The 24,255-nt window shown below is 42.3% G+C and overlaps 1 protein-coding gene across 2 annotated transcripts in view; it reads left to right on the top strand.

Annotated features, from left to right (window-relative positions):
* The window catches only part of Erich1 (glutamate rich 1), a 66,748-nt gene extending 49,445 nt beyond the window's left edge, over positions 1–17,303 (top strand). The window contains exons 4-7 of one of the 2 annotated variants that reach the window (XM_036209212.1): positions 10,233–10,673; positions 13,565–13,759; positions 16,087–16,154; positions 16,953–17,014. In XM_036209212.1, the coding sequence (XP_036065105.1) occupies positions 10,233–10,673; positions 13,565–13,759; positions 16,087–16,118 (668 nt within the window). In that variant the 3' untranslated portion in view covers positions 16,119–16,154; positions 16,953–17,014. Of the gene's footprint in view, positions 1–10,232; positions 10,674–13,564; positions 13,760–16,086; positions 16,155–16,952 lie in introns of both variants that reach the window. The other variant, XM_036209211.1, reaches the window with a different exon arrangement.
* Positions 17,304–24,255: the final 6,952 nt, after the last annotated feature.

Below are 24,255 nucleotides of genomic sequence, written 5' to 3'. Positions count from 1 at the left end.
TTGCATCTATATTCATAGGGAGATTGGTTGGTGATTCACTTTCTTTGTTGAGTCTTTATGTGGTTTGGGTATCAAGGTAACTGTGCCCTCATAAAATGAATTAGTCAATGTTCCTTCTGTTTCTATTTTGTGGAATAATTTGAGGAGTATTGGTGTTAATTCTTCTTTGAAAGTCTGGTAGAATCCTGCACCAAAACTATCTGACCCTGGGCTCTTATTTTAGGTTGGGAGGCTTTTAATAACTGCTTCTATTTCCTTAGGGGTTATAAGTCTATTTAGATTGTTTATCTGATCATGATTTAACTTGGGTGAGTGATACATAGTGAAAAAAATTATTCATTTCTTCTAGATTTTCACATTTGGTGGTGTATAGATTTTTAAAGTATGTCCTTATGATTCTCTGTATTTCCGTGGTGCCTGTTGCTGTGTCCCCTTTTTATTTCTGGTTTTATTAATTTGGATATTCTCTCTCCATCTTTTAGTTAGTTTGGATAAGGGTTTGTCTATCTTGAATGCATTGACACAGGACATGACTTTCTAAACAGAACACCGATAACACAGGCACTAAGATCAACAAGTAAGTGGGACTTCATGAAACTGAAAAGCTTCTGTAAGGCAAAAGAGACTGTCAGTCAGACAAAGTGGCAGCCTTCAGAATAGGAAAAGATTTTTACCAACTCCACATGCAATAGAAGACTAGTATCCAAAATATATAAAGACCTCAAGAAACTAGATATAAAAAAAAAGTCCAATTTTAAAAATGGGGTACAGAGCTAAACAGAGGAAACTCAAATGGCTGAGAAACACTTAAATAGTCAACACCCTTAGCCATTGGAGAAATGCATATCAAAACTACTTTGAAATTCATCTACACCTTCCAGAATGGCTAAGACCAATAACACAAGAGCCAGCTCACACTGGCAAGGATGTGGAACAAGATGAACACTCCTCCATTACAAATAGGAGTGCAAACTTGTACAGCCACTATGGAAATCAATATGGCAATTCCTCAGAAAATTGAGAAGTGATCTACCTCAAGACCCAAAGGTAGATATACTACCTTTTGGTATGTACCCAAAGGATACTCAATCCTGCCCCAAGGACACTTGCTCAACTATGTTCATTCAGCTTTATTCATAATAGCTAGAAACTGGGAAAAAAAAAAAACCTAGATGTCCCTCAACTGAAGAATGAATAAAGAAAATGTAGTACATCTACACAATGGAGTATTATTCAGCTGTGTAAAAAAAAAAAAATGACATCATGAAATTTGCAAGCAAGTGGATGCAACTAGAAAAATATCATCTGGAGTGAGGTAACCTAGACCCAGAAAGACAAATATGGTATGTATTCACTTATAAGTGGATATTAGCTGTTAAATAAATGATAACCAAAAAAAAAAGAAGTAAATAATAACCCAGCTAGAATCCATAGACCAAAAGAGGTTAGGTAAAGAGAAGGAGTCTTGGGGGAACACAAGGATCTCCCTGGGAAGAAGAAATAGAATAGATTTTATAAGTAGACTGGGTCAGGTGGTCTCCAGAGCAGGAGGATCAGGTAGGATGGAGTGAGAGAGTCCCGGGAGAGATGCTGGAATCGGAGGACATTGGAGAATGGTGTGGAAACTTCCTGGAATTTATAAAGGTGATCCTAATAAGGACTCCTAGTAATAGGTTATGGGGATACAGAGTCTTAACCAGCCATCTCTTATACTGGGCAAGGCTTCCAGTAGAGACACTTCATTGAGTTGAGTTGTTGGCAAAGGGAGCCCCATGGAAATCCTCAAGCAACCCTGGCTGATACTAAGACAAAAGGTTGCTCTCTGAAAACTGTCAGTGGGGCCCCATTACTGAGGACAACATCCACACAGCTCATTGACCATGGAGAAGTCAAGCTGGTGCCCACATGGATCCTTCACTCCTAAGTTCTAGTCTCTTTGGTGCAGGAAGGAACACTAATGTGTATAGTAGTAGAAGAAATATATGCACTAATCCAGCCCCAAACCTTTGACCTACAATCTGCCCTGCCTACAAAATATGCTAGGGCAATGGTGGCACAGAATATGTGGAAGTAGGAAACCAGTGTCTGGTTTGACCTAAGGCCCGCTCCATGAGAAGGAATCCATACCTGACATGCTTGAGTGACCGAGAACCAGAGACTAGATAGCCCAGAGGCCTAGGGTAAAACCAAACATGACTGGTCAAAAAATTAATTAATTAAAATTACTACTAATGATATTCTGCTATACTCAGATCAGTGCCTTATCTAGTCATCATCAGCGCAGCTTCCTCCAGCAGCAGACAGGAATCCAGAGACCCACAGCCAGACATTATGCAGAAAGAATCTAAGTGGTATGTCTCCATCAAATCCCTCCCCTCAGAGTTCAGGAAACCCTGCAGAAGAGGAATCAACCAAGCAAGGAGCATATGAGCTCTCAGAGACTGAAGCAGCAAGCACAGGGCCTGCAGGAGTCTACACCAGGTCCCCTGTGTATATTTTATAGCTATTAGCTTAATATTTTTATGGAACTTCAGACTACGAGAATGAGTGGGTCTCTGACTCTTTTGCCTGCTCTTGGGACTCTTTTCCTTCTGTTGGGTTGCCATGTCCAACTTCAATATGAAAGTTTTCTTTCCATCTTACTATATTTTATTTTGTCATGTTTCGTTGTTATCTCTTAGAAACCTGTTCTTTTCTAATGAGAGGCAGAAAGGGAGTTGATGTGGAACTGGGTAGGAACTAGAAGAAGTAGAGGAAGGGAAGACTATAATGAGGATGTAGTGTATAAGAAAAAAATCTATTTTCAATAAAATAAATAACTAAAAATAGTAATAATAAAAGAAAAAGAAATGCCTCAGCTAACTATATGTTTCTGGCTTCTGTTAAACTTCTTGCTTGCTTTACTCTCCCTGCAATTGCCAACCAGTAAGCAGTTTTTCTGTCCTTTGCCATTAAAAGCTCCCTGTAAAATGCATTTGGCACTGCTCTGTGAGAAGTGTTTCTCTCCAGGCAGTCACCTGAGGCTTAGTACAGACTCAGTTCAGGACTTTGGTCCTCTGAGTAGTCTCTGTAGCTCTTCCTATAACAGAAGACTGGCTCATCTTTCATTAACAGTTCAACAAAAAGATTCCCAGGCCTGGAGAAAGACCTCAGTAGTCTGGAAGAGCTAGGGAAGGAGGCACACCAGAGAACCCTGCTGGCATGGTAGCAAAGAAGATAGGACTATCATCCAGTTTTGGTTGGACCAACCGAGTTCTTCTGATAGCAGATCATTTCCAGATAAAGAATCAGGCCAGGCAATGGTAGCGCATGCCTTTAATCCCAGCACTCGGGAGGCAGAGGCAGGAGGATCTCTGTGAGTTCGAGGCCAGCCTGGGCTACAGAGTGAGTTCCTGGACAGGCTCTAAAGCTACACAGTGAAACCCTGCCTCAAAAAGCCAAAAAAAAAAAAAAAAAAAAAAAAGAATCAGGAACATGGCATCCGATGTTAGAAGCACCAGCACCTCTTCTGTTCATATGCATTTAATGTGAAATTCTGCCGTGAAGAAATATGAGAGAACCAGAGTAGAGTTCCCAGGTCTAGGTTTAAAAATGAAGACTGTACTCAGAGGCCATCTGCTGAGGAGAAGACCACCGGTCCCTCCAGGACAAAACAGGAAACTCTTCATTGTGGCTGTATCTGACACTTCTGATATGCAATGAGCAGGAATTCCAATCTATCATTACTTTAAAAAAAGAAGTATGCTATTAACTCTGCCTTAAAGGCCTGTAGTTAAGTGAAGGGGGTTATAATTTCATCTCCTTTGTGGTCAGAGTCCTGGTGACTGTCAGCCCAGGCTTCCTGTCCAGGGTTCTGTATGCACTGGTTGTGTTCCTTGTCCCAGTACCATTGGAAATTCACATTTCAGTTTGTGAATTACCTGATACTTATTTTGTGTGATTGCTAATTTGTATTATCATCCTAGTTGGATTAAGAAATACCTAGGGCGTTAATCAAGCAAATGTCTGGGTGTGTCTGTGAAGGGGTTTCCAGAGACGGGTCTGAAGGGCTCTGAGCTAATCCATTGATTGATCCTTGATATGGTGGTGTTATGGGAGGTGGAGACTTGCTGTAGGGGTCAGAGATAGCATCCTTGGGACAATATCTTACTCTGACACCTTCCTGTGTTGACAGACTTTCTTTGCATACTGTCTGCCAAGAAGTGAAGAACGGCTTCTACCACATGCTCCCACAACCATGATGCTCTGCAAGAGCTCACATCTCTCCTCTAAACTGTGAGTGGTGTTGGTGGTACTGTTATAGGGACACAGAAGTAAGCAGTATGCTTGGCTTCTCACCTGCTTTTAAATCAGATACCTGAAACACGAAATCTAAACAGTCTTTGAATAAAAAACCCAGAGCCAGATATTGGGGTAAGTGCTGAAAGATCAGAGAGACAAAGGAACAAGCCACTGCCATGTGTCACCTCATCAACTCCATGAATCCTCTGACTGAAATCCTCTGAATCCTCACCCTAAAGGCTCCAGTCGAAAAAGCTTTCCATTCCTGTCTCCTCACGCCTTATATGCCTTTCTCCGCCCAGCCATATCACTTCCTGTCTCAACCTTCCTAATGCTGGGATTAAAGGCCTGTGACTTCCAGATACTGAGATTAACGGTGTGTGCCACCACTGCCTGGATCTGTTTCTTTCCTAGACTGAGTCAATCTCATGTAGTCCAGGGTAGCTTTGAACTCCCAGAGCCTGAACTCCCAGAGATCGAGACAGATCTCTGCCTGTCATACAGGCATCAGCCATGACTGTCCACACACAGACCCACTGTGGTACCTATGACCTGTCCTTTAGAAGCAGGCTCCTGAGCTGTAGTCCTGATACAGAAAGCTCACTTTGCATTGCTTGACTTCTTCTGTGGAAACCTGACTTCCCAGGAATCTGTGACTTAGTTTTTCCTTAGAATCCCTGAGCAAATGACCCTGTCAAAGGTTATAATGAAACATTTAGGATCTACAGGATTATAAAAGGCCTTTTATATATAGGCCTTTTTAAAAATTATGATTTTCCATGATTAATCTTACATGAAAGTTTTCTCTTACATGAAAATATTTGATACATAAGTATTTGCATCTGGTGTGTGTGTGTGTGTGTGTGTGTGTGTGTGTGTGTGTAGATATATATACGCATATATATAATCTTTCTTTGAGAAATTTAAAGCATGAGAGAGAAAATGACATCAGAAACTAAGCTGAAATTGAACTGTGTCATAACCCTCCAACATCTTATTTGTGTAGTAATTCTTATCTTGGGTTTATCTGAGAACATACTTGTGGTCATTTCCCTCTGGTGAGACTTTGAGGAAGCCATGGGTTGTGATTGTGAGTTATGTCATAGTATTAAAGAAAAAAATCATGAATGATGCTTGTTTATGCCAGACTTGTGTTTAGGACTATCTTAACGGGTACAGGGACACTCCATAGGAGCCTCCCAGGTGTGGGGGAGGGTAGACTTAGCCTAAGTGAGAGTTTGGAGTTAGGGAAGTGGGGGTGAGAATGAGTGTGTGGGTGTGTGTCACTAATAAAATATCAGGAATGAGAGGGATCCTGGCCAAACCAACCTAACAGGATTCTTGCTGAGGGTAAGGCAAGTGAGCAGACATCACCTTGGAGTTGTAGAAGGTAAAGATATGCAGGTATGAGGAGGGAGTTATGGCCAGTCCAGCCTAGCAGAGGTCTTGCTTGCGTTGGATTTTAGGTAAACATTCGCAGGCGGGCTCTGGAGGGGGGTCAGGAGACTGCAGACTGGCCAAGCAAAGAATCTTTGTCAAAGGGCTTTTCCACCATGGTGAAAATATGACTCGTATTTAAGGAGTGTCTTCAAGGTCATCGTGGAAAAAGGCATGAAAAGCATGCTTCTAAGAAATAGGCTTGTCCAAGTAGACTGAAGGTCAGTACCTTCAAGGTGAGTGAGCTGTGATTCTTGTGACACTGACTGTTGTCACACAGCTTTGCCACCATGCCTGTAGTCTCTTTCTTAAAGTATTTTTTTACCCTTAAAGACTTTCTAAGATTCCCAAATCCCAAGGAAGTGTTTCTCCTTTAGCTAATATATGAAAATTATGCACACACATCTTATTTTCTCAGTTGCCAAATGTGTATGTGAGCCACACTACCGTAGGCATGTGTTTTAAATAAGATAGAGGCTACAGTTTTCCTGTATGAGTGTTTGTGTAGTATAGTTTATACACTGTGTGGTGTTCTACAAACCTGGGAAATTCTACAACCTAGGGAATGCGTATCCACAGCGAATGCAAACGACAGAGCCACATTATTGAAATCTATGCAGCAATCCTGTGGGACCCCAAGACAGTGCAGAAGCCAAGGTACAATGTGTCACTCCTAAAGTCACCATTAAGGTCTGAAAAAACATACTCTGTAAGGACCCTGACCTTGATTCTGCCAACTGGGGAGCTTCAACTCAGCCTTCCCTCCTTTGATCCTGACCCTAGAACTTTCTGTAGGGTTGTGGTGGTTGTTTGAAAGAAAATGTCCTCCAAATAGAGTGGCACTTTTAGGAGGTGTGGCCTTGTTGGAGTAGGTGTGGCCTTTTTGGAGGAAGTGTGTCACTGGAGATGAGCTTTGAGGTTTCCTATGCCCCAGCTATGCCAAGTGTGACAGTTCATTTCCTGTTGCATGTGGATCAAGATGTAGATCTCTCAGTTCCTTCTCCAGCTTCATGTCTGCCTGCATGCTGCCTTGTTTCCCGCATGACAATAATGTACTAAGCCTCTGAACTGTAAATAAGCCACCCCGATTAAATGTTTTCCTTATAAGAGTTTCCGTGGTCATGGTATCTCTTCACAGCAATAGAAACCCTAAGACAGACATTGGTACCAGGGACTAGGGGATTGTTGTGAGAGACCCGATCATGTTTTTGTTTGAAGAAATATGGACCTTGGGACTGTGAATTAGAAAAGCAGTTTAATGCTTTAAGCATTGCTTAATGGACCATACTAGTAGGCATGTGGAAGCTTTAAACTGTGGGAGCTGACCCAAGAGTTTCAGAGGAGAAGAATGTTAGTATGTGGCCTGGTCTTGTGATATTTTGATCAAGAATGTGGCTGCTTTTTGCCCTTGTCCAAAAGTCTGCCTATAGCTAAAGTGTAGAGTCTTAGATTATATCTGTTGGCAGAGGAAATATCAAAACAGTCTAGGATAGACTCTGTCTTGTGGCTATTGCTTATAAAGAAGTGTTCATGTTTATAAAGATTTATAATGAAGCCAGGTGGTGGTGGCGCACACCTGTAATCCCAGCACTCGGGAGGCAGAGGCAGGTGGATCCCTGTGAGTTCGAGGCCAGCCTGGTCTACAAAGCGAGTTCCAGGACAGGCTCCAAAGCTACAGAGAAACCCTGTCTTGAAAAAAAGAAAAAAAAAAGATTTATAATGAAAAGGAGCAAGCTGAGGAGAAAAGGAACACCAGGAAGTGGAATGGAGCTAAGTCCTGTGTTCAAGGAGATGAACAGAGTAAGACATGGAACAGAAGGCATGGTGACCTCAGGACAAGATCCCACCCAGCTAAGTTTCAACTTGTGAAAAGGAACTAAAGAAAAGCTTAGGGCCGGGCAGTGGTGGCGCCTTTAATCCCAGCACTCCCCAGCACTCAGGAGGCAGAGGCAGGCAGATCTCTGTGAGTTTGAGGCCAGCCTGGTCTACAGAGCGAGATCCAGGAAAGGTGCAAAGCTATACAGAGAAACCCTGTCTCAAAAAACCAAAAAAAAAAAAAAAAAAAGATACCAGTAAGAATTTTTTCCCTATTATGAAATAAACCCAAGAAAAACAGTTCCACAAACAGCAGTCACTTCAGTGCTATGAATATTTAATAGACCATTTCATGGTCAGGAATTCAAAGATACTTGAAATCAACATTGATCTGTAGCCACGCTTAGCAGGCCGATGATGTAAGTGCCTACTTGCAAATGAAATGGAAAAGTACTGTATTCAGAAATCCACCCGTGATTAAGGAAAGCAATTTATGGGCTAGACCATAATCTAATACCCTGATTTTATGAGGAGTAGTTTTGGCCTCATGTCAAGTTTGAGATAGCAGTAGGTTTCATAGATACCGTTGCTAAGTGTGTCAGGAGAAAACTGAGAACTTTCATTCAAAAATAGCAGTGAGATTGTTCACCGTTCCCACAACACAGCATCTAATCCGACAAGGACACAAAGCTGAGGGATGATCCATGTCAGGTGAGAGAGAAGGATTCATGCTCACTGAAAGATATGTCTTGTGCATTTTCAAGGTGGATGAGGCGTGCTGGAACTGCTTAGGTATCTCCATGGGAGTTAGCTGCACGTAAGGATTCCAGTATGCAAACAGAGAAAGGGACCCTCCAGGTCGTGTCCTGTGGGGTCAGTGAGCAGCACGTTGGTTTATCTTGGTTTCTTAAGAGTGTACAGCTCAGAAATCTCAAACAAGGTATAGGCAGGCTTTGCATTTGTGGATGTGGTCAGGCAGGGCCCATAGTGCATGAGTTACATGTGATGAGAAGAATGTGGTGCCCACGCCTGTGTGCTCAGTGACCTTCAAACGTGTAAGGTAGTGTGTGATGGAATGCAGAATTTTGTGTCAATTTTTTCACGGTCTCAAGAGTCTCCACATATGTTCTCCAGGAGTCTCCACATATGTTCTCCAGGAGTCTCCACAAATATAAGGAGTCTCCATGCACGTTCTCCAGGAGTCTCCATACACATTTTCTAGGAGTCTCCATACACATTTTCCAGGAGTCTCCATACACATTTTCCAGGAGTCTCCATGCATGTTCTCCAGGAGTCTCCACATATGTTCTCCAGGAGTCTCCATGCATGTTCTCCAGGAGTCTCCATACACGTTCTCCAGGAGTCTCCACATATGTTCTCCAGGAGTCTCCATGCACGTTCTCCAGGAGTCAGCTCTGCGCTGTCAGACCTTCCTCTCGTTAGGAACAGCACATACACCAGGTGTTCTCCCACCTAACCCCGTGTGCAGCATTTCTTCCCCTGTCACTGGGTAGGGCTGTGCTGCTCGGGAGATAGCTCTGTGTTTCTCAGTGGTAGCTAACTCATACTAGCTCCTGCAGTCAACTGTAAATGTCTGTCTCCATTCAGCACTACAACGCTCACATTCCGAAGGCAGACAGCTGGAGACTGACGCAAGACGATCTCAAATTTAAAGCCAACCTGGTCTCAGCTATACAGGAAGCCCCTATCTCAAGAAAAATAAAGCCGGACAGTGGTGGCGCACGCCTTTAATCCCAGCACTCGGGAGGCAGAGGCAGGCGGATCTCTGTGAGTTTGAGGCCAGCCTGGTCTACAGAGTGAGTTCCAGGAAAGGTGCAAAGCTACACAGAGAAACCCTGTCTCAAAAAAAGAAAGAAAGAAAGAAAGAAAGAAAGGAAGGAAGGAAGGAAGGAAGGAAGGAAGGAAGGAAGGAAGGAAGGAAAGTAAATAAATAAGAAGACTAAGCCGGGTGGTGGTGATACACACCTTTAATCCCAGCACTCAGGAGGCAAGGCCAAGTGGATCTCTGTGAGTTCAAAATCAGCCTGGTCTACAGAGCTAGTTCCAGGACAGCTAGGGCTGTTACACAGAGAACGCTGAACCCTGTCTCAAAAAACAAAATAGATAGATAGATAGATAGATAGATAGATAGATAGATAGATAGATAGATAGATAGGTAGAAAGAGAAAGAAAGAAAGAAAGAGAGAGAGAGAGAGAGAGAAAGAAAGAAAGAAAGAAAGAAAGAAAGAAAGAAAGACAGACTAGTTCATACACTTTTATTTCAGTACCATGGGAGATTAAGTTTTTCACTAATAAAACAACAATTCTGTCCCTAAAAACACACTGGATATCCCAATTCTAATTGCTGTGAGTGTGTATATTTTTTTTGTAGGGCAGGGGCAATTGAATATTCATGTGAATTGTAGTTTATACTACTAAGGTTAAAGTGGTGTGATCACTTAAGGTAAAGTTGATAATCACTGAAGTAAGTTGTTCAAATTTCTGTAAAAATCCTGGTGGAAAATGCACTTAAATTAAATATGGTTGTTATGGTTTTGTTTGGTTTCTTTGGGTTTTTTGTTTTTGGTTTTGGTTTTTGTTTTTTTTTTAAGCTGAGGACCGAATCTACCACTGAGCTAAATCCCCAACCCATATGGTTTTATTAGACTAAAAAGTACTGTATTTAAATTTTTTAACAGAGCCAGATCGCCACGATCAACCAAAAAGGAAAAGAAAAAGAAAACGCAAATCCAAGAAAAACGTTAAAAACCTCAGTGATGTTGCTATAAAGGAAGCAGAGCTAGAGACACAGTCAGGTCTCTCACAAGAGAAACTGCACCCGGAGCATCCGGATGCCCCCAAGATGAGCAAAAACAAAAGAAAGAAGCTGAAAAAGAAGCTGCAGCTGAGGAGGAAGAGAGCAGCTGGCTTAGTGACGAAGGCCTTGGGGATCACTTTCCTGTATCAGCCTGAGAGCGGCAGTGAGGCTGACGGGGACGACGTTGAGAGAGGAGAGGCCGAAGGTGACCAGGGGGGCTCAGTCTCCGGCCCCACCCAGGAGGACATCGAACTTGCCAACAGTAAGGCAGACAGCCTCCTGAGTTTCCTCAGGTCAACACAAGAAATTTATTTTTATGATGGTAGGTGTCCTATCCATGTTCTCCTTTGAATAATGGCATCGACTTAGTGTGAGGGAAAGCAACTCAGTGTAGTAAAATCCTTAAACTGGTACTGTATAAAACACGTGCAGTTATTTTTCTCATCTCTCTGATAAGAGGCCCATCAGAAGTCACTTAAGGAGGAAGAGGGGCTTATTGGCTTGGACATGTTATTTTACATATAGTGAAGAGAACTCGTCACGGTGGGGAAGTCAGAGCAGAGGCTGTAGGCAGCTGGTCCTGTGGCGCCCACAATCAGGAAGAAGGAGCAGTGAATGTTTGTCCTCATCTCTTTCTCCTCTTTGTTGTTGTTTGTTTTTTGTTTTTGTTTTTGTTTTTGTTTTTCCTGAGACAGGGTTTCTCTGTGTAGCTTTGCACCTTTCCTGGAACTCACTCTGTAGCCCAGGCTAGCCTCGAACCCACAGAGATCTGCCTGCCTCTACCTCCCAAGTGCTGGCATTAAAGGCGTGCGCCACCACTGCCCTCTCTACCTTTTATACAGTCCAGGATCCCAATCTGAAACAGTGCCCACCCACAGTGGGTGGATCTTCTCATTTTAATTAGCCCTAATCAGTAAATCCACCGTGGACTTGCCCAAAGGGCCATCTCATAGCTGATTCTAGTTAACAATTTGGATTAACCATCACAATATTCCAAGTAAATAGTTCAGTTTCAAGTCAAACCCCAGAATATTTCAATTCTTTCTAACATGAAACTATGTTAGCCCATGGCTCCTACATGGTATTTCTCCTGTTTACCTTGTGGGAAACTACAGCCAGTGCTGTGAAGTTGGGGCTCCCACCGTGAAGTTGGGGCTCCATGTGTGGATTGAGCTTATGAGCATTACCTCTCTAGAGTTAGTTGGAATATGTTGGTGTTTGAGGCTGTGTTTCTAAATGAAGAACATCCCAGCTGGCAGCCCTGAATGACTGCTTATTTTATTAGCCACTAGAAAAATAAAAGAGCCATGACTCTTTCCTGGAGGCACACTTACTTCTACTTCTCATATACAACTTGCTGGCTTGAGTTTCCAGTAGGCATTTTTTAGTAACTATATATAGATAGGATCTGAAAAAAATAAAGGTTGCTTCTCATGGTTGACAATTGTTCATTTTCATACTATTTTATTAGCAGTTGACCTAAGGACCCGAAAGAGCAAGTAAGTGCCAGTCAGGATCCGCCAGGATCCCATTCAGAACAAGCTGCACTGGAAGTTCACTCTCCCATTTGGATAGCGTCACTGGGGGTCGAGGAAAAGGTAGTGGGGGTATTAGATGCAAACTTCAGCCAGATAGCAAATGTTCTGAAGAGCACAACTGAGAAGTATATAGTCCTGTGAGAAGTGACTGTTTAAACACTAATGTAAAAATATTCCTGCAATTCTTGGTGAAATGGCCCAACACAGCAGAAGGTCTAACGCTCAGATGACTATAACTCAGGAAGAGGGTAAACAGGGCTGTTTCTAGAGATGATAACTGGGCTTTTCAAAGTGATAAAGGACATACATACTCCAGCGGGACCATCTTAGTCAGTGTTCTGTTACTGTGGAGAGACACCATGACCACAGTAACTCTTATAAAGGAAAACATTTCATTGGGCTGGCATATAGGTTCAGGGGTTTAGTCCATTATCTTCATGGTGAGACATGGCAGTATGCAGGCAGGCATGGTGCTGGAGAAGAAGCTGAGAGTTCTACGTCTGGATTCTCAGGCAGCAGGAAAAATATGACAGTGGGTCTGGCTTGAGCTTCTGAAACCTCAGAGCCCACCCCCAGTGACACACTTCCTCCAGCGATGCCACACCTCCTAATAGAGCCACTCCCTGGTGACAGGCATTCAGCTCTCTGAGCCTGTGTTGGCCATTACCATTCAGACTACCACAAGGACTAATACACACACCATCACATATAAGCACACCGTCAACCACAGAAAGCTGGTGGCAAAGAAAACCCTGATAGTGGCCAAGAAAAGATGGTGCCTACTACAGTGGAATTGTGTCCAGCTGCAAAAAAGGCTGAAACTGTGACCGTCACAGGAAACTGGAACTAAGACCTTCATGATGCTCAGCGAAACAAGCCAGACTCAGATGTACAGACGTGGCCATTGTTTTTCCCAAATGAAAATATGAATTTGCACGTGTGTGTGTGTGTGTGTGTGTGTGTGTGTGTGTGTGTGTGTCTAGGACATGGGAGTAGAAGGGGGACCATGAGATGAAGGAAGTGGGGAGGGAGGACAGCAGCAGGTGCGGAGAACATGGGACATGGAAGCAGGAGGAGGGCTAGTTAGGGACCAGGAAGAGTGGTGATGGCTGCGGGCAAAGGCAGTGGTGAGGTAAGTGAGAACCAGGTATGCATGGGGAAAATGAGTGAATCCATAACTTTGTGTGCTAACTAAAAATAATAAGTAAATAAATGGAAAGTTTAAAGACCTTTAGAAGAGCCAAAGAAAAAAGACCCATTATCTTTCTAAGACAGACACCTAGATCAATGGGCTGGCCCTTTGGAGAACAAAGCTGGCCTCTTGGGTGGGTTTTCTGTTCATGCTGAACAGCCGGAACTCTTGCTCTGTTGCCAGCCGTTGTAAAGACCCATAGCATGACTTTGAGCTTGGTTTCCTTGTCTGTTTTTTCCTGCTGTTGTCTCTGACTCAGAGCCCTGTGTTATGCTTGGAAGGTGTTTAAAAGACCAGACGCACACAAGCTCGCTTTACAGCGTCATTCCAATAGTGGCACATTATCATCTCTTTCCTATTCCAGTTCTCCCCTGGGAGCTTGTTCTATTTCATGCATCTCATTGCAAGCGGAACGTGTGTTTGAGGACTCTTAAGGAAGTGAAAGTTTATCTTGAATCTAAGATCCTGCATGACTCCTTTCAGATACTTCCAAAGACATCGATCCAGCTGTGTGTGTAGAAACGACAGAAGAGCTGCTGAAGCTCCTTGAGTCTCGGAGCATGCCTCCCTCAGATGTGCTCATTCTGGACCACATGAAAACTCTGCTGCTTCTGCAGGACACTGAGAGGCTGCAGAGCGCTCTGAAGATGTTCCCAGAGCATTGTATGATGCCTCCTGGTAAGTACTGCAGTGTCTACTCAAGGATTTCCTCCAGATCTGAGCATAAAAAGATACTCATAGAATAGAACATTCAGAGAAAGGGGCTTCATGTGCTTCTGGTTGGCATAAAAAGATGCCTCATTGTGTCTGCAAAAACATAGATGCTGTGCCGGGTGGTGGTGGCACACACCTGTAATCCCAGCACTTGAGAGGCAGGGGCAGGTGGATCTATGTGAGTTCGAGGCCAGCCTGGTGTACAAAGTGAGTTCCAGTACAGCCTCCAAAGCTACAGAGAAACCCTGTCTCAAAAAAATAAAAAACAACAACAACAACAACAAAAACCATAGATGCCATCTCATTTTTGGCATTTGAGGTATCAGGTTTAGGGGCTCTGAATTTAATTGGGAGTGGAATTTTTCTTCTCTGTCAGTTTGGCAGAGGGTGAAGTTTCTGTCTTCTGAAGATCTTGATGCTCTATTAAAATCTTATCATTGGGACGGTTAGGACGAGTGTTGGATTGCTGTGGTGACTGTAGTATGTGGGTACAGGCCTGATGTGTGGCCCTGTTGTCCAGAAGGGGTGGATAGAGGAGTATGAGGGTCTGTGATCACCTGGATGCAGCTGAGGGGAGAGGAGAGGACAGAGGCTTCTTGGAGACGATGATTGAGGAGTCCTGAGGGACTTGAGCAAAGATGACCTGTGACAGGCCAGAGAGGAGACGGAAAAGAAACTGAAGAAGGTGGTGGGCCCGAAGAGGCTCATGGGAAGTCCAGGTGTGTGCTGGGGAAGAAGAGAGCCTTCAGATGCTCCCCTGAAAGCAAGGACCACCACCTAACAGGCCAGCGGCCAGTTGCCCTTATCATGCCTATTGTATTATTTGGCAAATTTAAATACCCATGTTTAAATATCCATAAGAAGGTTTTATGTGAAACTACAAAAGGTTCTATTTAAAAAAAAAATCAAAGTTAAGGAGATGGCTCATCGGGTATGAGCACTTGCTAAATATTCATGGGGGCCCAGATGTGAATCCCCAGCCCCCACCTAGAAGGATAGGAATGAACACATGTGCCTATATCTCCAGGAGTCAGCACAGAGATATGCAGATCCCAAATCATCAGCCAGCGGGCCTGTCCAAATGATGAGCTTCCATTTCAACAAGAGGTGTTATCCTAAAGAGTAAGGTGGGAACCATCGGGGAAGACTCCTGAAGTCTCCCTGCAGCTTCTGCATGCACACGTACAGGTAGACACAAGACCACACACACCGCACTACACACCACACCACACACACATAGCCACATACATCATGCCACACACCACAAATACCACATCACATAACCACACACCACACCACACACACATAGCCACATACATCATGCCACATACCACAAATACCACATCACATAACCACACACCACACTACACACCACATAACCACACACAACATGCCACACATCACATAACCACACATACCACACCACACACCACATGACCACACATATCACCACCACATAACCACACACACCATACCACATAACTACACATACCACATCACATAACCACACATACACCACACCATCCCACACCACACACCACATAAAACCATATACACACCACGTCACTTACCACATAATCACACACACCACACACCTACTCCAAAAGTGTTTTTAAAAACGAACTATATAAAGCTAGGTTTATTAGGTTAAACCAATGGGAACTTTTTATGAGATGAAATTAATTTTACTTGTCCTGCTCTGGACTTAAGGCTTTCACGTGTATATCCTGACCACATCTAGAGTGTGCTCAGGGGAGACTGCATGTGAGAGTCCCTGGTTCTTAAGATCATTGGACGGATTGGATTTCAGGCACATTGCCACAAGCACTTGATAGAACTGAGCCTTATACATGAACCTGTTTCTGTACTGCAGGTTCCCTCAAAGCACGGGGTAGGCTATGCACTTAAAATTGTTTCAATGTCAAGCTATTTTGTGAAATAAAGTTTCACAAACAACTAGACATTATTCTTAAATACTAGGTTTGCCTAAGGAGATTTGGCCTGTGTCACTCTTTGGAATTAGATTTTATTTTTTATAAACGAGCCTATGAAGTCTGATAGCTGTGTCTGCTCTCTCTGGGGTCTGAACTTGAAAGCAGGCACATGTATCCTGCCCATCATGTCTCCTTTCTCTCGCCCCGCAGCTTGGGGATTCTCTTTTGAAATGGCAGAGGCTTTACTGGAAAAGAACTCATATACCTTTCACAGGCTCACTGCCTTCAGGATGTTAGGACCACACAGATGCTAATGAAAACTTGGCCTCATACCTCCTTGTTCTGTTGTTATCATAGACGCCTTTAGGAGCCAGGCTGCCGTTTGCTGAGCTGGCCTCTGACACACTCAGACACTTAGGGACAAGGTAGGGATGTTTGCACTCAGCTCTCTGTATTCACTGTGTGGAGTTTCCTTAAATTATCCCAACAGAGAAAAAGAAACTTAGAGAGGTCAAAAAACCTTATCCCTAGGCAAAATGAATGAATGAATGAATGAATGAATAAATAAATACGTATTAGGAGGAGCTCAGAGGGCTTATGGGAAATAAAGAGGAAGTTGGATCCCCTCCCTCCCTCAGCACCAGATCTCCCAGATACTAGAAACTACATGATTTGGAAGTAAAGCATCAGATGGACCACATGAAGGTTAGTCCTGACCAGGGGAGGAGTCCCCTCTGCCCCCACCCTCCACCTCCAGGCTCAGGTTAGCTCGTATTCTCTGTAACTGTGGACTGTAGAAGTAGAACCATCCTAAACTAACTCCAGATGTGTCTATTCTGGGACCTGTGACTTATGTGCAGCCCAGGTGTCTATCAGGCAGATGTGTGAGGAAAGCCTTGAGTCCTTAGGCAGGAACGGGGTGGCTGGCGGGTGATGTTGGCAGTGCACTCTGTCTCCTTCGCTGAGTTTTGGCTGTCCTGGCACAGCTTTGCCACCATGAAAGCCAGAGGCTGTGCGACTCCAGTACACACCACTTGGGATTCTGTTGCTTTTCGGACACAAACTGCTATTTTCTATTTCCATTTGCAATGTGCCATTGTCAACTGATTTTTATATCAAGATGGCTTTTTATTAGATGTTTCAGGGTTTTCTCTGGGCCCAAAGAGCTAAAGCCTATAAAACAATCATTATTTATGATTTTATTTTTTGTTTCTGCCTTACAGACCATGCCAGAGTAATCTCAGCTTTCTTTAATTACTGGATCACACATATTCTTCCTGAAAAAACAACCAGTGAATAAAGCAGTGCCTCTTTAAGAAGAGCAATCTACTATTTAACAAGAAGATGTTAAACACAAATGTGATGTGAACTGAGACTTCATTCTTGTACATAAAGATTTATTTTCTTTGTGAATCAAACCCGGAGACATTGAAGACATTTCTACCTTATTATTTATTTTTGTGTCTGTGTATAGTTGGTAAGATATTAAGTGAGAAATTGGGGTAAAATTGAAGTGTTTCATTTGCTTATTGTTACATATATATTGAATTACTATATAAATAGATTTTTTCTAATACCTGTAATAATTAAAAACAGACATTTTATTAAATAAACAATATAGTTTAAAGTTATCATATTTGTTATTAAAAAAAAGTCACCTTGTGTCTGAAAACCGTAATGCCTAGGGAGGTGGCTCAGCATTTAAGAACACTAGCTATAGTGACGCCGGGAGTTTGGTCCCTGGAACCCAAAGCTCTTGCCATGGCACACATCTGTAATCCCAGCATGCCTATAGCAGGATGGGAGGCGGAGAGGGGAGAATTTCCTGGAGGTTCCCCAGCCAGCTCGCCCGAAGTCTGCAGCTCAGCAGCAGAAACAGAGACCCTGCCTCAACAAGGAGCAAGAAAAGAACCTGCTCTCAAGAGCCTACTCCTGAACATTATTCTCTGACATCCACTGTGGCATTGTGCACCCACACTCACAAACACACATGCACATGCATGCACACACGAAACAATACTTCTTAAAATGCTGTATGACATTTTAAATACTTTTTTTTATGTATTATGTACACAGAAGAGAGCGAGCGCCAGATCTCATTACAGGTGGTTGTGAGCCACCATGTGGGTGCTGGGAATTGAACTCAGGACTTTTAGAAGAGCAGTCAGCGCTCTTAACCTCTAAGCCATCTCTCCAGCCCTTAAATACTTTTTAAATACCATATTTATCACAAGCTCTACATGGCTACCAAAAGGTTTAAAAGTTTGGTTATTACTGAACTTATTCTCTTCCCTCTTGTCTACATTAGAAATAGTATAAAGAATCTGTTTTTCATTTTACCTTTCTTTGTATTAAGGGAACAGTCACCAGTTTCTAAACATTGAGTTCTAAAAGCATTAGTCACTTGACCACACAGGTGCTGAGGAACACACAGATTCACCAGTCATTAGCTCTATCCGTAAAAATATAATATGAATAAAATGAACTTCATGTCTACTCATTTTGGAGTAGTAATGAGTCCTCCCTGGCCCCACTGTTGACCCCTCCCTGGCATTGTAAGTCTGTGCCACCATCCTGCTCAATTTGAATCTTCCTCCCCTCTTCCCCCCAACCCCAAGACAGGGTTTCTCTGTGTAGCTTTGGTGCCTGTCCTGGATCTCGCTCTGTAGACCAGGCTGGCCTCGAACTCACAGAGATCCACCTGCCTCTGCCTCCCGAGTCCTGGGATTAAAGGCGTGTGCCACCACCGTCCCACCTCAATTTGAGTCTTTTAAAGGTGAAACATTTATCAGAGGTGTCCAGCATATAGCTAAGAGATTGGTTGCCCAGGACATCTATGAAGGCAGCCCAACACAAAATTGTAAACAAACTTACTTAAAACAGTAAGAATGTTTCCTTCCTTCTTCCTTTTGTTTTTGTTTGTTGTTGTTGTTGTTGTTTGTTTGTTTTTCATGACAGGGTTTTTCTGTGTAGCCTTGGCTGTCCTGGAACTAGCTCTGTAGACCAGGTTGGCCTCGAACTCACAGAGATCTACCACTGCCCCACCGGGTGCTGTGATTAAAGGTGTGCACCACCACCAACAGACTTTTTTTTTTTAAACTTGGAAGCTTAAGTATGGACACCATAAATGACAGCATGTGTCACGGTGTCAGACAAACTAAATGTACGTGTTCTTGATACCTGGACACATTGGCGGTTTCAGTTCTATGGGGGTGTGCAGCTTCCCGTGTGCTGTCTCCCAAACATAGACAGTGTCACATGTCTCCTGATGCCTTCATGAGTGGGATGCAGCCATTATCAGTGACGTTTTCATCGACTGGTGCAAACGACAGGTGTTCAATGTTAGAAGATAGATAAATACTCTTATCTAGGTAATAAAGGTATGTCTGGCCCTCAGCCATGCCGTGCATCATCCACCACACTTCATAAACAGCCCTCCACTTGCCCAAACCCCGCCTTCTCTTTCCTTGTCAATTAATTTTCATAATAAAATTACAGGCAGCTCCTTACCTGGTACCGTTTTGTTAACCCCAGCACGCCTTCCACGGCATCTAAACCATAGAGGGAAGATTACAGATGAATGGAGTTTGCTAAACAAAGTGGCCAGATGACTGCTTTTCTTGTTAAGGCAAATAATCTAGAGGGCACCCTTTGAGGGGATATGTTCAGATTCACAGCAAATAGCATTGGAGTGCTATTTTTTTTTTCATGCTTTACTAGAAATATTTATTTTAAAAATAATCGAGATGAGCCAGGCATGATGGTGCATGCCTGTAATCCCAGCACTCAAGAGGCTGACACAGGAGGATGGAATTCAGGGGACTAGAGGCTTATTCAGTGGTACAACACTTGCCTAGTTGGAACAAGATCCTGGGGTCAAACTCCATTACCATACACACTCAGTTCAAGGCCAGCCTGGGCTATATAGTAAGATCAAGGGGTGTATAGCTCAATGTAGAGCATTTGTCTGCATAGTGAGAGCAAGAATGTCATGTCAGGCAGTTGTGGCGCACGCCTTTAATCCCAGCAATCAGAGGCCTTCAGGTCTCTGTTCAAGGCCAGCCTGGCCTACAGAGCGAGCTCCAGGATAGCCAACACTACACAGACAAACCCTGTCTCAAGAAGAAGAAAAAAAAAAGCAAGAATTGAGTCCAATCTTGCCTTTTCACTCTAAGATCCCATTGCAGTACTTTAAGGAAAAGAAGAAAAGTTAAGAAGATGAGAAAGATTCCTTGGTGGTTAAAAAGAAGCTGTTTAACGGGCAGATGGGCAGGACAGGACAAGGTTCCCAACATCCTCTTGCTGGCTTCTTCTCAGGCCATGTCTGTGCATGGTGCCCATGGAGGCCAGAAGAGAGCATCAGATCCCCTGGAACTGGAGTTACAGATGGCTGTGAGCCACTGTGGATTCAGAGAATGAACTCAGGCCCTTTGGGGGGAAGAGCAGCAATTGCTCTTAAGCACTGAGCCATGTTTCCAGCTCCTTAACCCCCTCCCCAAAAAATTAAGTTACAACTCAAACAGATTCAATTGTAAAAGCTAGTTATAGGGTTACATCTTTAACAGAAAAAAAAGGGGGGGCAAAACCATTTTCTGATATTGAATTTGTTGATGTAGGGAAATCTTGGTAGATATGATGTGCAGTGAGGGGGGTGTGTGCCAAAGTGAGTCTGTCTCACTAGACTATAGCCAGAGAGACTGAAGAAATGGGGAAGTCTCTTGAGAGAAGTCTGGAGAGCAGGGGTGCTGATTTTACATCAGCTTGGCGATGGATGACCATATTAATGCTGCCAGTACCTCTCAACTTGCCATTTTTACTAGAGGTATTGATACTTAGTATAATGCCATTAAAGAAATGGCTTCTTTGGTTGTGTTAAAGGACACAGCTAAATCAAAAGGTTTACATGAAGCAGTAAAACATGTTGAAACAGGTGCTGAAGAGAGAGGGCTCAGCAGTTCAAAGCAGTCTTCCAGAAGACCCAGGTCCGGTTCCTATTACCCACATGGTAGCTCACAACCATCCATAACTCCAGTTCCGGGGGATCACCAAGCATGCACATGTTTTATTTATATACAGGGAAAACATTCATGCACGCAAAAAGTTAAAGCAACAACTTTTGTCCATGGTCAGCATATCCTGTATAGTTATTGTTGGTGTCCTGGTATTGACAGCTAGAGAGGAACTTAGAAAACTAATCAAAGATGGCACAATTTCCACCCAAAATTCACATTTAATGAGGTTTCATGACATAATACATCAAGAAAATGTATACACAAAATCATTAAAAATGGACAACAGCATACAAATCATCATCAAGACTGACTTTCATAAGAACCAAAGACTGGGCTGGGGATTTAGCTCAGTGGTAGAGCGCTTGCCTAGCAAGCACAAGGCCCTGGGTTCGATCCTCAGCTTAAAAAAAAAAAAAAAAAAATTCTAAGAACCAAAGACTAAGTCGTGGCTGATTCCAGAAATGCCTAAAAGTTGTTGGTGTTGACTGCCAATATCACTTGCTTTTTGGAAGTAAGTTGAAGCCAAATGTTAAAAAGATTTATTACTTGTAACATATCAAGTCTTCTATGATATCAAAACAAAGTTTGTGCCAGAACTTGACAAAGAAAATAGGTTTACAGATTTAGGGTTTTTATTGGAGTTAACTGTTTGTCTAAATGAATTAAGATGAAAACCAACTTATCGATACATTTCAAATCATGACAGCTTTCAAATGAAACTGAAATTATGGCAAGTTCTAATTAAGGCCAGCAGTTTTACAGATTTTGATACATTGACTAAATGTAGTATTGTGGGTGGAAAATGTAACCTCAGCCTTTTGATATTAGATTTTTAAAACATTTCATATACTCCAAGAAATAATCAATATTTTAGTATATTTAGGACTCCGTTTTCAGTTGACTTAAATATATTACCTGTCAATTTTCGAACAGATTTCAAGTGATTTTCAAACCGCATAGCACTACAGTCTAACATTCAAATTAAAGAAAAAAATTTTGAGACAAAGTGGCCTATAATTTACTCTGTAGACCATGCTGGCTTGAACTCATGGAAATCCATCTGCTCAGCCTCACCAGTGTTGGGATTAAAGTTGTGCACCACCATGCTCAACAAGGAGAAATTATGTCTCTTTAGTGTAGATTCCACTAAAACAATTGGAAACAAATACCCCTTACTTCACAATCAAGCCTTATTCATGTCCCATTTTGGCAGCACGTGTATGTGAGCAACTGTTTTCAAGAATGGAACATTCTTAGAGTAAAATTAGAACAAAATATCTGATGAGAATTAAACCTGGGGAACTCACTGAGAACTGCAACTTTGTCTATTAAACCAGATATTGACGCCTTCATTTCTCAAATGTCAAGGTTTTATGTTGCCCTCTTTTATAGTAAATTAATAAATAAATGAAGTTTTATCAATTTTATATATATATATATATATATATATATATATATATATATATATATATATGTATGTATTCTTTATTAGTGATAACAAACTTGGGACCTGCTTTCTGTACAGGGTGCTTCATAATTAATTATTATTTGGGGTCTTTTATCTGTGGTGGTGATAGAGACCCTGAAAATTATACACAGACCTTTGCATTGGCCTTTGTTTGTATTTTGTGTATTTAATATATGCTCCAAGACAAGTCATCCATTGTGGCCCAGAGAAGTCAAAAGGTTGGACACCCTGATCTATATTATCTTATTCAACAAATCAATGCACTGTTGATGGACAGGGCATTCTAAGCCATGGTCCCTTCACTTGATTTTGCAGAAGCTTTGGGTTCTCATCTTCCTGTATCAAACCAAATGAGATCTGTTTTCCTTTGTGGTGCTTCTTCTATTCTCCCAACTCTAAAAGTGTGAAGACACCACTTGGAAAGAGGAATGGGATAGCAGAAAGGGGAAGGAGGGCAGGGAAGGGTTGTGGGATATTTGTACACTGTGTGAAGATGTATTGCTGTGATTGATGTAATAAAAAGCTGAATAGCCAATAGCTAGGCAGAAAAGATAGGCAGGATTTCCAGACAGAGAGAGAGAGAGATCTCTGTGAAAGAAGAAAGGTAGAGTCACCAGCCAGGCATAGAGGAAGCAGGATGAGTAATACAGAGTAAAGGTAACTGAGCCACATAAAATAACGTAGATTAAAAGATATGGGTTATCTTAAGTTATAAGAACTAGTTAGAAACAAGCCTAAGCTAAGGCGGAGCTTTTGTAATTAACAATAAGTCTCCGTCTCATTATTTGTGATCTGGTGGCCCAAAGAAAAATCCATCTACATAGGGCGCCCAACATGGGGCTCAAATATCCAGACAAAGGGCCGGAGAAAGCTAAGAAAAGTTCTGGACAAGGAGCTGGATGTGGCTTCCTAGTTCTGTAGTGTCTCAGGCAGGTGATGCTCAGTGTACAGATGCACAGCTACCAGCCTTTGCCTGTGGGCTGGAGCCAGCACACCAAGCACTAGGCTGAGCAATGGAGCAGCTGACATGGCAGTTTAAGATTTGTCTCATGTGGTTAGGGAACACTACAGGTGCTTAGTAAAGCCAGATCCAGACACAACCTTTTCAAAGGTACAGTATGTTTTAAAATATGCTTGGATGCTAAAGAAAGAAAAGAAAATGGGTATACACAGTCATATAAATGGTTTAAAGATAATGAAGTCTTTTAAAAAAACAATAAAGTAATATAAAAAGAGTAAGCCACATAAAGATGGGAAATACACAAGGTGTCTGGATCCTGTATGGTGTTCTATTGACTTTGAATTTTGTAAATGCTAATGTACAAAAAACAATAGCTACTGAGAGACATTGGATTATAAAAACTGCTAAATTAAACCAATCTATATATTTTAAGAATATCTTAACTTCAAAATAAAAGTCAAAAATACATTGCCTTGGGAGGAGGTTATGCCTTTGTTTCCACAGAAAACAAAAGGTTATGGTTCTCTACAAAATTAATAAAGATCAGATTTGATTGGGGGGAGACCTGAAAATCTTGGCTACAGACATGAAAAAAAACAAGAAAGACTACAAGATAGGTGATGTATATGCTAATCCCTCTTCTATAGGAACAGCTCTGAGACTGGATGAGACATGATAAATCTTGTTGGCTATAGAGTCCTCATGACTTATTACATGACATCCTTTCATATGTCATGGATAGAGGTTTGGTTATACAGTCCAAACAAACTTATAAAGTTGATAGATGCCTTTTACCCACAAAAACATAGAACAAAAAAAATCATCTCTAACTTGTGTATACCACACATTACACTTATGTTAATGCAAATATGTATGTTACCTTTAAAAGTTTATGTGTTTTCAAGAGAAAAGCAAAAGGACCAGAGACTAATAAAGACAAGTAGCCCAGGTGATCCAGCCTTAATAATAAGTCTCCGTGTCATTATTTGTGATCTGGTGGCCCAAAGAAAAATCCATCTACAGGGAAGGGTTACAGGAGGGTACCCGTGACCAAGGTACAGAATATACCTTCATGTGATGTCATA

Source organism: Onychomys torridus, chromosome 17 (genome assembly GCF_903995425.1).
Source record: "Onychomys torridus chromosome 17, mOncTor1.1, whole genome shotgun sequence".
NCBI classification, from domain to species: Eukaryota; Metazoa; Chordata; class Mammalia; order Rodentia; family Cricetidae; genus Onychomys; species Onychomys torridus.
This window is presented reverse-complemented; position numbering and strand designations above follow the sequence as displayed.